We start from the raw sequence: 15,879 nt of genomic DNA, 5'->3' as shown, positions 1-15,879 counted from the left end.
CACTATTATATTTTCAGATAGTCTCTTAAAAAACCGCAGGTTCACTCTTATGAGCTATTTTATACTTCCACACCTTTTTCCCCTTGCTGGCTGTAATGACGTATTTATACATTCTCCCCTTCCCTTCCCTGCCGCCAGCCCTTCTTTACCGTACAGCTGCCTCTGACGCTAATTTTTTTTTATTATTATATAAAAAAAAGTTTCGGCTTGCTTATTTTTTTTTTGTTATTAATAACTTTTATTCACGCTCGAACCCTCGTTGAGGCTTAATCATACAATCTGGTGGCCTATAGCCTGATATTTTTATTTGCATAAAAAAAAAGACACTATTATCTTTTTTTTTTTACACTCATCTTAATTTATATATTGTTAACTCGGTGAATTAGAACTTAGATAGCGCAAATTTCTCATCTCTTTGCGGTTACAATGAAAACGTGTAGCCTTTTGTCCTTGAATGATCCTTATGTTTTTAGACCGATTGAAAATTGTATAGACAGCAAGGAGACAGGCAAAGATATTCATGAATCTACTAATTTTACAAACCATAATTATTGTATTGGTGTTATAAATAGAGATAAAAATAATTCTGTTGTAAGGGGGTCACCTATGAGAGATATGACGTACGAAACCGCTTTTTTTGATGACGTAGATTGCCATTTCAATAGTTGTGGCAGTGCCGTCAATTCCGTTTACTATAACAATGAATTAAAAAATCACGAAGTTAATTTTTTGGAAGATGCAAAAAAAATTAATTGTAGTTCTAATTCTACTTTTCAAAGTGATGTTTCTGGTTTTAATATTCTCGTAAATGGGAAATTGAATAAACATCAAAATCTGCTTTTTAATAATTCTTTAGCTCAAGACTTATCTAAAATTAACACTGTGGTGTCTGATGGTTTAGATGTTAATAAAGAAGATACCCCATTAGAAATTATTTCTGGAGTAGATTATTCGGAGAAAAATGGCACCCTTTTTTTTACCAGTACCAAACGTAATATATATTTAGTTGAAAAAATAAAGCAAGAGAAAGCGATGATTTGCTTTTGTAACAATGATCCGGGTAATTTTTTAATTTTTATTTATAGAAATGATAGCCTTTAATTAATTTAGAACTTCTCTTAGAACTTTGTTTTTTTAATACTAAAATCATTTTTTTTCCACCCAGATGATGAAGAGAGCGGTATGTGCGGAAGCAATTGCATAAACAGAATGATGTTTATAGAATGCAATCCTCGTTACTGCCCTTGTGGGCTTACCTGTACTAATCAGCAGCTTCAAAGAGTTGCGGATCTTTACTTTTTCAATATTATTATAAAATTTCTTTAAGTAAAGTTTTATCTTAAGAGTGAAGAAGCTGAAGATCTCGCGGAAGTCTTTCAGACTAAATTAAAAGGAAAAGGTCTACGTGCAAAAGTTGATCTTGATAGGTACGTCTTTGTTCTTTTTTAATTACAAAGTTATAGTTCATATACCTATTTTTTTGTATTGTATTTTTTTTTAAAAAAAATTGATTTCTTTTTTTTTCCTATTGTTTTGTTAGGGGACAATTAGTTTATGAATATGTCGGTGAAGTAATTGATTATAATATGTTTCAAGAACGATTAGAACATTATAATAATATTGGATTGCAGCATTACTACTTTATGTCTCTTTGCAGTGATCAGGTTAAAATTAGAAAAATACAAGTAAAAATAACTTCATAATAAGTTTAAAATTTCAATTTTTTTTGTTTTAAGTATTTTAAAAAATAAATAAATCTTAATATAAGAAAAAAAAAGTTTGAAATTTTTTGTTTAAAATTTAAAAATAAAAAAAATAATGTTTAAAACAAAAAATTTTAAGTAAAAGTAAAAAAGGATGTAAGTTTAAATTTTTCTTAATAAAATTAGATAAATATAAATGAGATTAATTTTAAAGTTAAAAATAAATTTTTATTAAAAAAAGAAAAAATTTATAAATTAAAAAGAAATACAATCAAATTTAATTTAAATTTAAATTTAAATTTAATAATAACTTTATCAACTTTTACTACCAATTAGATTAAATATTGTTTTTAGAAATTCTTTCATGTTTTTATATTAATACTTAAAAAAATTTGCAAAATTAATTTTTTTTTGTATTTTCTAAAAATTAATTTTATCATATTACTAAAGATGATTGACGCTACGCGTAAAGGTAATTTCTCACGCTATCTAAATCATAGCTGCTCTCCTAATTGCGAAACGCAAAAGTGGCTTGTGAATGGTGATTTATTTTTTTAAAATAAAATAAAAAATTAATTTAAATTTATTAATTATAATTAATATTTTAGGCGAAACTCGAATCGGATTGTTTACTATTCGACCCGTAAAGGCTTTAGAAGAGTTGACTTTTGATTATAAATTTGAGCGTTACGGGTCAATTTTTTTTTAATTTTTTTATTTGAATATTTTTAATTTCTAATATTATTGTTGTACTTCTATAAACTTTAAAATTTTAATTTATAATTAATTATGATTTAAATTTTTTGTGGAATCCTTAATCTTTTCAATATATAAAAGTTTATTTAAGTTTTAAATTTATTGTAAAGATAAATTTAAGCTTTTTTTAGTTATTATTATATTATATTTGTAAACTCCAAAATTTTTATTTATATAGAATTTTGTTATTTTTAATTATTTATAGCATGGGATTTTATTTATGATTTAAATTTTTTTATTGGGTGTTTTAATTTTGTTATACAAAAAAGAGTTTCTATAAGTTTTTAGTTTATAATAATAAGATGTAAATTTATATTCTTAGTTAACCCAATCATTTAGTATATTTTTTTATAATTAATCTTTAATCTTAATTGTAATTTTTAGTGATGTCCTTTTGAAGATTTAATTATTTTTATTTTGAAATTTTGTAATCATTTTTTTAGATATCAACTTTAAAATTTTTTATAAGCTGGATTAGAAATTTAGTATGCCAAAAACAAATTAACTTAACATTTTTTTGTGAAGCCGTGCAGAAAGATTTTGAGAAGTGTTAAACGATATTTTAATTTATACTTTAATTTTTTTTTCATATTATTTTATTAGACATCTTTATATTATAATTCCTTTTTATTTTTATTATAATTCTTAAAAGATTTAAGTATTTTAGAGTTTTCTATTTTTAATATAGTTTACTACTATTTTGCTTAAATTATTTTACTTACATATTATTTGTATTAATATTAAAATTTTTTTGATTATAGAAGTTTTATTAATTATACATTTTTAAACTTTTTCGAATAATTTTTATTTTTTTAAAAAAATTCTCATAATTTTTTTTAATTTTTTTAGTGATAGCGTGCAAAAGTGTTACTGCGATTCCACTAATTGCCGAGGCACGTTATCCGGAAGCGCCAGAATTTCGAGTAGCTTTTGTTTAATAATGATTTATTATTATTATTATTATTATACTCAATTTTTTTAATTAATTATTTATTATTTCGTTATTAAAAAGTTTAACTGTTTATGTTTTTATTATTTTATTATTTAATTTGTTTCATAGTGAATTTCTATATATTATTTTAATTTTTATCTTTTTCTTATTATTATTACTTTTTTTATTTATTATAATTTAATTTGTTTTATAATTTTAATTTTTTTATGAATAAATTTCTTTTCAATGTGAATTTTATTTAATATAATGAAATTTATTTCTATTATTTATATATTAAAATTTAATTTGTTTTATATTTTTATTTTTTTATAATTAAATATCGTAATAATTTTTTAATGCTTACTATTTTTTGTTATAAATTTTATTATATTTCAATTTAATTTTAATATTATTAATTAAATTTTAATTAGTTTTCTTATAATTTTAACTTTTTTATGATTAATTGTTTTAATTGTGGGTTTATATTAGCTTTTAATGTTTTACATTTTTATTATAAATTTATTATATAAGTTATTTTTATTTGAACTGGAAAATCATAATTTTATATTTTAATTACTTTATTGTTTATTTTGTTTTATTTATGAAAATTATTTGAATTTTTTTTGTTTATTTTTATTATTATACTTTTATTTTTATTATGTTTTTTACTTTTTTTAATTTTAAAATAAATTGTTTTATATCTTTATTAATTATACTATTAAATTTTGTTTCAAATTTTATCAAATATATATTATTATTACCCTTTTACTTTTCTTTTTTTACAACTTAATTTTAATTCAATAAAATTTTATTTATTGTGATAAGAAATTTTAAAATTATTACTATTATTATTATCATAATTATATTTATTTTTATAATTTATCATTATAATTGTATTATTATTATAATACTTTTACTTATTTGATTTTAAAAAGAAAAAGTTTTATAATTTCAATTTTTTTTTAAAAAAATTGTTTTAATTGTGATGAATTTTTTTGAAGTTTTTAATTTTTATTGATTATTATTACATTTTTATTTAATTATTATTATTTTCATTAAATTGTGAAATTATTTTTAAATTTTTTTACCGTTGACTATTATTATTTGTTTGGGTTAAAAAAAATAGTTTTATCATTTTAATAATTTCTTTTATTAAATTTTTTTAATGTTCATTATTATTATTATACTTTTATATATTTATTCTTTTAATTATTTATTAAAAATGATTTTCATTATATTAATTGGTTTAATTTTGAATATTTTTTAACCTTTTATTATATATTATTATAATATTTTTTAATTTATTTATTTTAATAAAAATATTATATTTACTTTTAATTTTCCTTATTAAACTTTTTGTTTGTTAAAATTTTTTAAATTTTATTATTAATTATTATTTATCTGTTATTTCTTTTTTGTTATTCTTTATTGAAAAATAATATATTTTTAATTATTTTTTATTATTAAAATCATTTTACTTTGATGAAATATCTATAAATTATTATAATGTTTATCATAATTATTCTATAATTTATAATTATTTTTATTTAATTTTATTTTGATTGTGATGAATTTTTCAATATTATTATTATTGTTATACTATTATTTACTTTTTATAAAATTTTTATTTGTTTAAATAAATTTAAAAATTATAGATTTCCAATTTTTTGTTTCTTAATTTTTATTATTCTTTTTTTATATTTTCTTATGGAAATATTCTATTTTAAATTATAATTATGTATTATATTAATATTAATTATGACTTCACTATTGAAATTAATTTTTTCCACCTTTATGTATTTTTATTTTTTTTTGGAAAATTTTTGAATTTCTAATTAGATTGATAATAAATTTTTTTTCCTTAATAATTTTTTTAAAATATTTTTTATGTTTTTAAAGTTTATAAATTTTGTTGCTGTTATTATTACTTTAATATTTATTTTCACTTTTATTAGAAAATTATAGATTCCTAATTATTAAAATTTTCTTATAAGAACATGTTTATATTTATTACAGACTATTCTGTTTATTTATTTTTTATTATCAATTTGATAACTTAGCAATTTTTTTTATAGAAATATATAAATCAACTCTTATTTTTTTAATTATTTTAGGCAAACGGGCGGCGAACAACTCGCGACGTTTACCTCTTTTTAAAGTTTATTAATTTTTTTTTTAATGTTTAAATTCTAAAAAAATTTTTGTAGGTGGAATCCCTTTTTAAGGGCACTTTTATTGATAAAGAAAAAGTAAAACTTTTTGTTCAGCAAATGCATCTCGCAAAAGTTTTGCCGGAGCGAAGAAGAATTCTTGAAAATATAAAAGTTTTAATATTATTATCTATAAATTACAATTTTTTTTTAGAATTTAAATAAATTTTTTTTCTGTATAATTATATTATTAATATTCTCTTTTCACATTTTGCGTTATTATTATAATTAATAAATAATTATACTTTTTATATATAAACGTTAATTTTTTTTAGATTTCGTTATAGATTTTTTTTATATTTATATTATTATATTTTCTTCTATTTTTGCTTATTATTATATTTAAAAAGTAATAATAAATCTCTATACCTTTTTTATATTAAGTAAATTTATTTTTTATATAATTTCATTAATTTTATATCTTTTTATTAAATGTATTATTTTTTATAAACATTTTTTTTCACGTTTACTTTTTTGGAATTTATTAATAATTAATTTATTTTATAATTTTATTATTCTTATAAAATTTTTGCTTATTATTTTTTAAAATTAATAAATTTTTATACTCGTCTATATTTTTAGTTTTTATAAATAGTAAATTTAATTTTTATTATTATTTTATTATCATTATTTTTCTATTAATTTTTTGCTTATTATTTTTTATAATATTTCATACACTTATTTTTATAAATTTTATTAATATTTTGTACAAATAGAAAAATAATAATATAATTTAACTATTTTGAATACAAATAATTATTCTATTTTATTATTTTCTTTATTAATTATAAATGGTTATACCAACTCTTTATTCAATATTATTATTATTTTTTATTACATATTCTTTTTATTTATTAATAAAAACGTTATGGTGATTCTTTAAATGTTTTTTAAATTATTTATTATCATAAATTACTGTAATTTTTCTGTATATTATTGTTATTATTATTATTATTTATTATTAATAAAACAATTTTATTATTGGTCATTGATTAATAACTGTTGACGATGTTAGTAAACTGATTATTATAATTTTATTTTTATTATTACTTGTTATCAAGTATTATTGAATATTATATTTATCATATTATTATATTATAGTAATTGTTATATATTAAATAATTATTTATTATTATTATTTTTATTAATATTTTATTGATATTTAATGTCATTATCATTAATTATTACTATTTTTAATACTATTATTAATAATATTTTATTACTAATTAGTATTATATTTAATATTAATATTATTTTTATTATATGATTAATAATTTATTATTAATTAGTATTGTGTTTCTTATTATTTTTATTTTATAATTAATTATTATTACATATTTTATTGTATTATATTATTATGATTATTAAAATATTTTTATTTTTATTTTTATTTTTTTCAATTTATATTATTTTTATTATGATTATTAAATTATCAATAATTATTATTATATGCCAATCTTATTTTTTTTCAGCTCCTTCCGAACGGCGTTCTTTTCAATGCGTTTGTGCATTTTAACGGACTCTCTTTTTTGCTGATGTGGCTAGAAAGCGCGGTAGCCGATGAAAATCTCACCACTTTCGAACTGGATTCGTTTATTCTCGAAATACTGAACGTTATTTCATCAAAAAACTTCTCAAACAAAACGCGGATCTGCCAATCAGGGCTCTACAGTTTTGTTGAGCGTCTGCTCTCGTGCGCCAATCAGCAGATTGGTATAAAAAACTTAACCAATAATCTTTGATAATTATTATTAGTTATAGTGAATACTAAATTTTTTTTTTACTTTTTTTTTGTAGGTTTAATATAATTCTAAATATATATATATTTATTTTTAACTTAATAATATTTTATTATGACTTAGATGAATTTTGATTTAATTTATATTTTTTTAGTATATATTAAATTTTATTAAAAAATTTTATAAATAGTAAATAATAAGTGAATATTTAGTATATATAAATAAAATATTGATTACTATTATATTAATTTTTTTTGATTCATAAATTTTTAATATAACATAATAATAATAACGATTTTAAATAAAGTAATTATACATAATATATTTAAATTTACTAATAATAAAAAGTATAACCTTAGAATTATATAAAATATATACATTATTTATTATACTATATTTCAGTGTAAAATAAAAAAATAATTTTCATGGAATAAATATTTATATTTTTTTTACTTTCTTAAATAGTTTTCTTTTGATTGTTATTTATATGAATATGGAAAGTACTTTACTTTTTAATTAATAATTATATAATATAATAAATTTTTTTTTAATTCTAAATTAGTGGCACTTTGCGAGCAGCTTCTTTCCTACTGGGAAACTCTCACCGAAGAACTGCGCATCCCCCGCAAGCAGCATGCGCCTTCCTCCCTTGCTGAACACGAGGATCAGCCGGCATCGGCTCCCGATCAAAGTCGCGCTCGTCTGCGCTATAATATCCCTCAGCGATTTGCCAAGAAACTTTTACTTGCTAAAGATACTCGTAAGGATTTTTTTATAATATTTTTGATTTGAATTTTAATTTTGGTCAGTAATTAGATTTAATTTTTTTTTTAAGTTTTTTATTTATTCAGTTTAATTTTTTTATAAAGTTTAAGTTTTCTATTGATATCATTGTTTATTTTAGTAAAATTATTTACTTTGATCTATAAATTGCGTATAAATAAATAACTAAATTTTAAGAATATACTTTAATTTAGTTTTAATTTTTTTTCTTTTTATTTAATAAAAAAATTCTCTGAATAAATTTCTTTATTATAAATTTACATAAAAAATAAAATGTAAAAGTTTATCAATTTGAGTTTTTTTTTCAGTAGTGAACTTTGAAGAACTCCCTTCGCGCTCTGCGTCTTCCCCACCGCCGCCGCCGCCGCCGTCCACCTTGAAGCTCAGCGATCTTCCAAGCCGGCCGTCTTTGCCGGGATTGATTTCTTGCGATTCGCCTAAAAGCGCATCTTTTCTTCCCGTTTCGCGCTCTTTTGTACGCTCTTCTCCTGAAAGTCCTCCGCCCGTATTTTTTTTTTTTTATATTTATAATAATGTTTGGTTTTATTTTTATTTACGCATACCTAATATCAACGTTGATTTTTTTACAGGTTTGTTATTAAAAAGTAGTCAAGTTTAAAATTTTTTTTTACCTTTTTACTTTTTATTTTATTAGTTTATATAAATTATTATTGATTGAGTCTAAGTAACAATTATTTTTATTTTGTTATAACACGAGTAAGTAATTAATAAAATTTTGTAAATTTTTATAATAAATATTTTATTAATTATTATTATTATTTTAATATATTTATTTCCGTTTGTGCAATCTAAATAAATTTTGTTATTTTTATATTTATTACTTTTTATTGAAAAGATTTCTACACGAGTAAATTTATTTGTTAATTTTATAAACTTTTTTTTTATGCTTTTTTTTATTATTCGAAAATTTAGTTAGATTTTATTTTTATTTTGTTTGTGCGCGCGTAACAAAATTTATTGAAAATTTCTTATTATTTTTTTTATTTTCGATTCTTTAATTATTTTTTTTTACTTCAATAATTTTTTACTTGTATTGAAAATTTATTTTTACTTTTTTTTCTTTAAATAGCTTTCCAAAGATAAAGAATTCAGTATTGAAGCGAGAAAGTACGTAGTAAAGTTACTCGTTCCGTATATAAGCGATTCTTGTAAAAAAGGAAAAATTACTTCTAAAGAAGATTTCAAGCATCTTGCTAGGAAGGTGTCGATTTTATATTTTTGTTGTTAACTTTATCTCTAATTTTTAAAAAAACTAAATTATTTTTTTCTTAGTTGAAAAAAGTTTTAAAATTATATATATTTTTTTCTTATTGAAGTGATTCTTATAAGTTACAACTTGACTTTAATATAAAATTTAATTTAAAAAAAAAAAATTCTAATTTATATCACATTTTAACCATTTAATTTTTTAAAATTTTTATATATAATTTAAATAAAAGAATCATTAAATATATATATAACTAATTTATTTTTTTAATTTGCATTAATAATAATATAAAAAATGCGAAAAAAATTTACTTTTTATAATTTGATCTTATTTTTATATAAATCTTAGCATTAATATTTTTAACTTGAATAAATATACGTATTTATATATAATTTATATTTATATAAAGAATTTATTTTTTTTTTACCTTGCATGATTGTTTAATTTTAAAATTTAAAAAATATTTTTTATGTAATTTAATTAATTTATTTATAAATTTATATGAAAATTAGTTTTAGTTTTATTTATCTTGAATAATTTATAAATATAATTTTAAAAAAGAGTATAATTAAAGAAATTAATTTTTTTACATATTTTAGTAAGTAATTTATATTAACACAAAAAATATTTACAGGCAAGGAAGTATTCCTTAATTTTATTTTACCTTTTAATTTATTTAATTATAAATTTTATATGTTTTATATCAACATTTATTTATAAATTTTTTTTTATTTTTTTTACATTTAATTATAAATTTTGTATATTTCTGCATTTCAATTTAATTTATCTAAATTTCAATTTTATTTCATATTATTTATAAATTTATTTATTTTCTACATTTTATTTTATTTTATATACAATTATTATATATCTTTATTACAATTTAATTTAATTTCTTTAAAATTTATCAATTTTTTTAGTTTAATTTCGTTATTTATAACTTTTTAAATTTTTTTCAGCTCGCGCATGTTGTTATTGAAAAGCACAGCAGAACGTCTTTGTCTTACATTTTAAACGAAAGCGCAAAGCAGAAGATCAAAGCATTTATAAAAGATTATATGTCTAAAGTTGGTGATGTGTACGTCAGAAGGAATAATAAAGATTTCATATCATTATTATAAAACTATACAATCTGCATAAATAAATTTGTTTTGTAAAATTTTTTTTAGTAATAAATTGTATTTAAATTTTATTTTTATTAAAAATCTTTATATATAAGAAATTTGGGAGTTTTTAATTAAATGGCATCCTATAAAGAAAAAATTATTCATCCTAACACCGCGAAAGCTTCGGTTAACCTCGAAAAAATTCCTGGGTTGTGCATGAGACCATTTTAGTTCTAACATTCATAAAAGTTGACTTTTTAGTTAGGGAAAAAAATATATATCCATTTGGTATAACCAGACTACTATCGTAAAGCTGTGAACAAGATTGCTTTTATTTAAACAATATGCGTTTACTACCGACGTATTTTGATAGAAGAAAGACATCCAAAGATGGAGTAGATGACAAATGTAAGCTAGTCGTTTATTACCACTTAACTCTGTGATGGGAGGCTCCCTCTGAAGTATCGGCTATTGCAGTTTGACCTACCATTGGAATGCGCAATTTGTGCCCCTACACGCTTTGGAAACCTAAACTTGGTAGTGGTCAGTAGCTAGTATCCTAAGATAGGTGCCATATTTTTTTCTTAATAAAGCGGTTACGCGAAATTCTTTTAACACATTCAGCTTTATGTTTACTGGTTCAGACTTCTCTTCTAACTAGCTACGACGTCTTGGCAGAACAGTAGAACTCACCAACTTGGGTTCTGTTGGTTGATTTATGCAAGCAATACGAATGCGACTAGAAACTCCGCATGTACAAACTACCTTGGGCTAAAAGGCTTGCCTAAGTAATGACAAATAACACTATTCACTTGTTCCTGTGACTTTAATGGCCCTAGACTCATGTTATTGTTAAGCAGTGGTAAATTACTATAAAAAATTCCACTTATGGTTATTATTAACCCCTGTCTGGGCCGGGAACCTAAAAAGCACTTGAATCCAGTGAAGTAGCTAAAAATGGGTGGATGGATGATTTAAATAAAATTTTATAACTTTGTATAAGTACTTGCTGCTGAGAGCAAATTCGACGAGTAACAAAAACGCTTGCAAGTACTGTGTCTAGAACTAACACCCTCCAGACATAGCTTTTTCGCTTTTAATGCTAGTCAACAGTGGCCTGGTCAAAGTTTGCGCAAATGAAGAGGTTTTAGGTTAATCGACCACAATCATCTATCACTAGGGCCGCCCACTTGAGGCACTATGAACTGTAAGTTCTCGTTATTGTTTGGACAAAAAAAATATATAATAGAGAAGGAAGTATAAATACATAAATATTATAAAAAAAAATTTTATAATTAAACTAAGCATTATTTTGTAAGTTACTAATCAAGTCGATCAAGCACTAGTAGGAACAGATTACATATATGTGCTACATGTATTTGGTATTCGCGTTATCACTAGATCACAAGTGAATGATGAATGTGTAATAAAAATTATTTAACACTATATATATTATATATTAAATTTTCTCGGTATACTACTGCACACAGGGAAGGCCTATTCGCACCCAACGATTAACCTAGACGAAGAAAAGAGAGAGGAAAGTGAAAATATGCATCCTCCATGTGTTATTTTATATTCCTGCTCTCCCTCAGCGTTTACTCTCCGATAGTTACAAATTTATAACAAGCAAGCACCGAGGGTAAAAAAAGGGAGAACTTAGGTGATATTTGCAGGCACCACACGGGTTAAGAGCTTAAAAATTCGTTGTTTATTTGGGAGATACCATTTTTAAATAAATTGTATTTGTTCAAAAGGTGACGCCTCTCGAATGTTATCTATAATTAAATAGCACTCACAAAGGGTAAAACGAATATATAACTATATAACACCTGTAAAGTTGCTAAGAAATTTCCCTCAGCATCAATACAGACACATTTAGATATATTTCCCCTTTTTCTGGTTCTATTGAGTAAAGGGTATGGATAACATTTAAAGTTAAATAAAATACTAATAATAATAAACTAAGATATGTATACACAGTATTTATTCCTTAACTATTATTTCTTAATGAAATATTAAAAGGGTAACAGTATTTTTTTTTAATATTTCTTTTTTAAATTTGTTAGCTGTACATTTTCAGCTATATGAACCCCTCTGTGCACCCTACTGAAATAATAGGTTAAACCTTGATTCACGTACTCGTGCGAGAGATTAAGACCTGTCGGGTGTAATGACAAGTATTCAATAAAAGAGCTCTATTCTGCCTTTTCCTTTATTATTTTTAATTTGGGCCCTTAGTAAATTATAAGAACTACGCGAAGAGGGTTAAAAATCAACACATTCCAAAAATTTGATTAAAAAATAATTTAAACTTCTAATAATTTAATAATAATTTTTATAATAATTATTTAGTTGCTAATTTCCCGCCGCTCTTGAAGTAACACCTCCGTTGTTTAATTTTCAAAGTATTCTGGTTATGCTTTATAAATGAGAAACGAAAACTTAAATGTGTAAATAGTTGAAGAGCCCTCTCAAGTTAGGGCTTATTTATAACTCTGTTAAAGGGGTGTGTCGCAATGTTACTTTTATGAGAAATAATAGCTACATTTACTTAACTTTAAAAATATTTTAATTATCCGATTTTAAATTTATATTTAGAACACATATTTACAAACTGAGCCTTTGTTAAAGTAACAATATGTGTAGTTTCTTGTTACCAGAGGATATTTAAAAACGGTTAACAGTCTATATTTGCGCTAAAGGGTAATGCTTAAGCTGCGGATCATTATAATACGCTTAGTAAAATGGAGGATGGCATGAAATCTAAACAATTTAAAAAACGCAAGGTTCTTTTCCAATAATTTTATAATGCAATCTTATTTTCCCTAATGACAGGATATGCCACAATAACATGCTAATCAAAAAATTTAGCTTATCACCTGTTAATTAGTTGTAATGACTTTGAGTATAACCAGTAATTTAATCTCTCCTTTCTTGTTTAAATATTTTAGTCTTACATTAAACCCAAAAGCTATTTTAAATGAGTTACTACGGAACCACGGTTTTAATTAAGCTCTGAAGGTTAGAGCTGGTTTATTATTACCCCTAACTAAAGTGTGTGATAATTTAATCTCAAATTCAATTATTTACATAGTAAAACTAAGGCAGGTATGTTTGATAGTTAAACACTGGAATATCTAAACTCGAAAACTAGTTCATAGTACGAAATAAATTCAAAGAAAGATTTTAAAATTTTATTAATTATATAACTCGCGTTCCAAAATTGTAAAGTTAGGTGAAAAATGGAGTGGCAGGTTGATGTCAAAAAAATTGTGGTTTCTAAGTGAATAGTTCCATTAACTTTGCGAAATGTTAGTTTTTTAATAAAGTAGAGACCACCCCAAACAGCTGTTCCAGCTTTTCCCTTTTTTCCTTAAATTTAAAACAACTTATTACATGAGAAAATTTTAAGGTCTTTTTGCCCGTTCTAAACCTCATGCAGACCTTTAGCAAAGCTTGATGTTTATAATTATTTAAAAGCTTTCTTAATATACCGAACCATAAATAATTTGTTAAAATTATAATATGCGAATATCGAGGAATTCCAACAGATTGCTTAAAGAAAGTTAGGTTTGGGTCAATAATGATCAGAAGCACCGGATATTAAGCTTTTTAGAAAAAGCCTTCCATTATTTTCCTGGTAACTTGTATATTTTCATTAGTTTCATTTATTAGCGCACCTTTTTTGCTGTAAAGTAATAAAGAGAATGAACGGTCTAACTTATTGTCCCATAGAGGAAGGGACTTTAAAACTTCAGGAAAAGTAAAAGTGGAAAGGAGCACGCAAGCGTACGGTCACGTGTTTCACCACCAAGCACGTGGTACAAACATATAATATATTCACGAAATAATTGTAATAGGATATTAATATAAATACATAAGATAACCATGTAGGCAATAATTACTTATTTTTAAAATTTAGGCAAGTGAACAATTAAAGGGGTATTATTCGCACAGTTTATGTCAGTAAGGATGACGTCGGCAACAATTAAATTATTTATGCTAATAAGCGCTTCCCTATTTAACCATATATTATGCCTAATATCGTTAATGTACTCCGTCACATGATTCTGGTAGTAATGTTAAAAAAAGGTTGAGTACTTTTTAATGTTCGTAGACAGTCAAGAGGGCTCTAATTTAATTACGCAGAAAGAACTCTGGGTAAGCATTTTTTAATAAAATAGGTCATTTTCTAGTTTGGTGTGTGAGCAAGTGGTCCAGGAACTTTAATATAAAAACCTCCGACAACTATAAAAAAAATGGAATTTAAAGTAACAACTCTACCACGATAAGGGGGACTAGTAATTATAAGGAGGTAGTATTTTAAAAATCTTAATTTTTTATAGCATAAAATAACCGAAATTTATTTCGTTGCGGTAAAATAAATTCAGGAACAAAATAAGTAATAAACTTTTCCCCCTTGAGTAGTATTATATTTTTGTCACACACGCCACAGATTAATTTTTTAAACTGTACGATAACCTAGAATTAACAGAGCGGAGGTTGAAGTTAACTGATTAGTGGCCGACTCATAGCACGTGTTATAAAAGCCACGCGCCACACTTGCCCGCGTTATTTTCTGTATCACATTTTTTGTAACCTCTTATACTCTCCGTTAAAGTACAAAAATTTAGCAAGCGTTAACAACAACAGTTATCTCTTCCTTTTATTTTCAAGCGATAAAAGATACCTGATTAGTTTTAGTTTTACGCTAATATCGTTTATGTCTTTAGTTAAGTTTTCATAATTACTAGTTTTGTAAGAGCATAGTGTCACCAATGCCCAACAATAGGAGGATATATACCGGGTTTCTTTTTCATTTCTTTCTGTAATAATAATCTTTTCTTTAACTTGAAAAAGCTTTAAATTAACTTCTTCAATTAAAGATTTTGTTTCTGCGAGTGTAGAAGAACAGCGAAATGCCACCCCTTCTATCCTGCTCGCATTGTGAGAAGCAGTTAAAACTAACTGCTGAAGGGTTTGAAGCTCCTCGTCCAGTTTAGCATAGCGAACAAGCTTTTTTTCTAAATTCTGAACCTCAAAATTTTTAGCAAAAGTTGCAAAACCCTTTAAAGTTCCTAACACGAAGCAAATTATGAAAATACTGTAGAGAATCATTCTATAATAGGAATTAAAAGTTTCCTCGTGCTTAAATCTATCCTGGCAATCTTTTAGCATGTGCTTATAAGTTTGCGAGGCTTTAATGTGGATTTCCACGAGGCTGTCGGTCATGCCGCTGAATGTGTAGAGGTCCCTAACAAGTTTATTATTTCTTATACGGTCGAGTTTAGAATTCAGCTCTTCATTTGCTCTTATTTCACGCACTTGTCTTTTTTTAAGATCCTCTAGCTCTGCATCGTAGGAGTTTTTCACTGCGCACAAAAGGCTGCATTGTTCCAATTCTTGGCTTTTAAGTCGCT

General features: G+C 23.2%; 1 protein-coding gene across 1 annotated transcript; it reads left to right on the top strand.

Moving 5' to 3' along the window:
- The first annotated feature begins 925 nt into the window (after positions 1–925).
- On the top strand, positions 926–14,294 carry LOC135120627 (histone-lysine N-methyltransferase SETD2-like). Its single transcript, XM_064044966.1, has 15 exons — positions 926–1,060; positions 1,166–1,281; positions 1,345–1,427; positions 1,541–1,664; positions 2,154–2,244; positions 2,312–2,396; positions 3,309–3,382; positions 5,505–5,548; positions 5,598–5,714; positions 7,073–7,313; positions 7,902–8,099; positions 8,431–8,627; positions 9,213–9,344; positions 10,310–10,428; positions 14,195–14,294. The coding sequence occupies exons 1-15, from the start codon at positions 1,033–1,035 to the stop codon at positions 14,292–14,294; spliced, it is 1,749 nt and encodes a 582-aa protein (XP_063901036.1). The 5' UTR covers positions 926–1,032.
- The last annotated feature ends 1,585 nt before the right edge of the window (positions 14,295–15,879 follow it).

This window comes from Zophobas morio, unplaced genomic scaffold (assembly GCF_036711695.1).
Source record: "Zophobas morio isolate AGI-343-1 ecotype UQ-CSIRO unplaced genomic scaffold, CSIRO_AGI_Zmor_V1 ptg000402l, whole genome shotgun sequence".
In the NCBI taxonomy this organism is placed as follows: Eukaryota; Metazoa; Arthropoda; class Insecta; order Coleoptera; family Tenebrionidae; genus Zophobas; species Zophobas morio.
The sequence above is the reverse complement of the archived record's forward strand: the minus strand, read 5'-3'. Positions and strand labels throughout refer to the sequence as shown.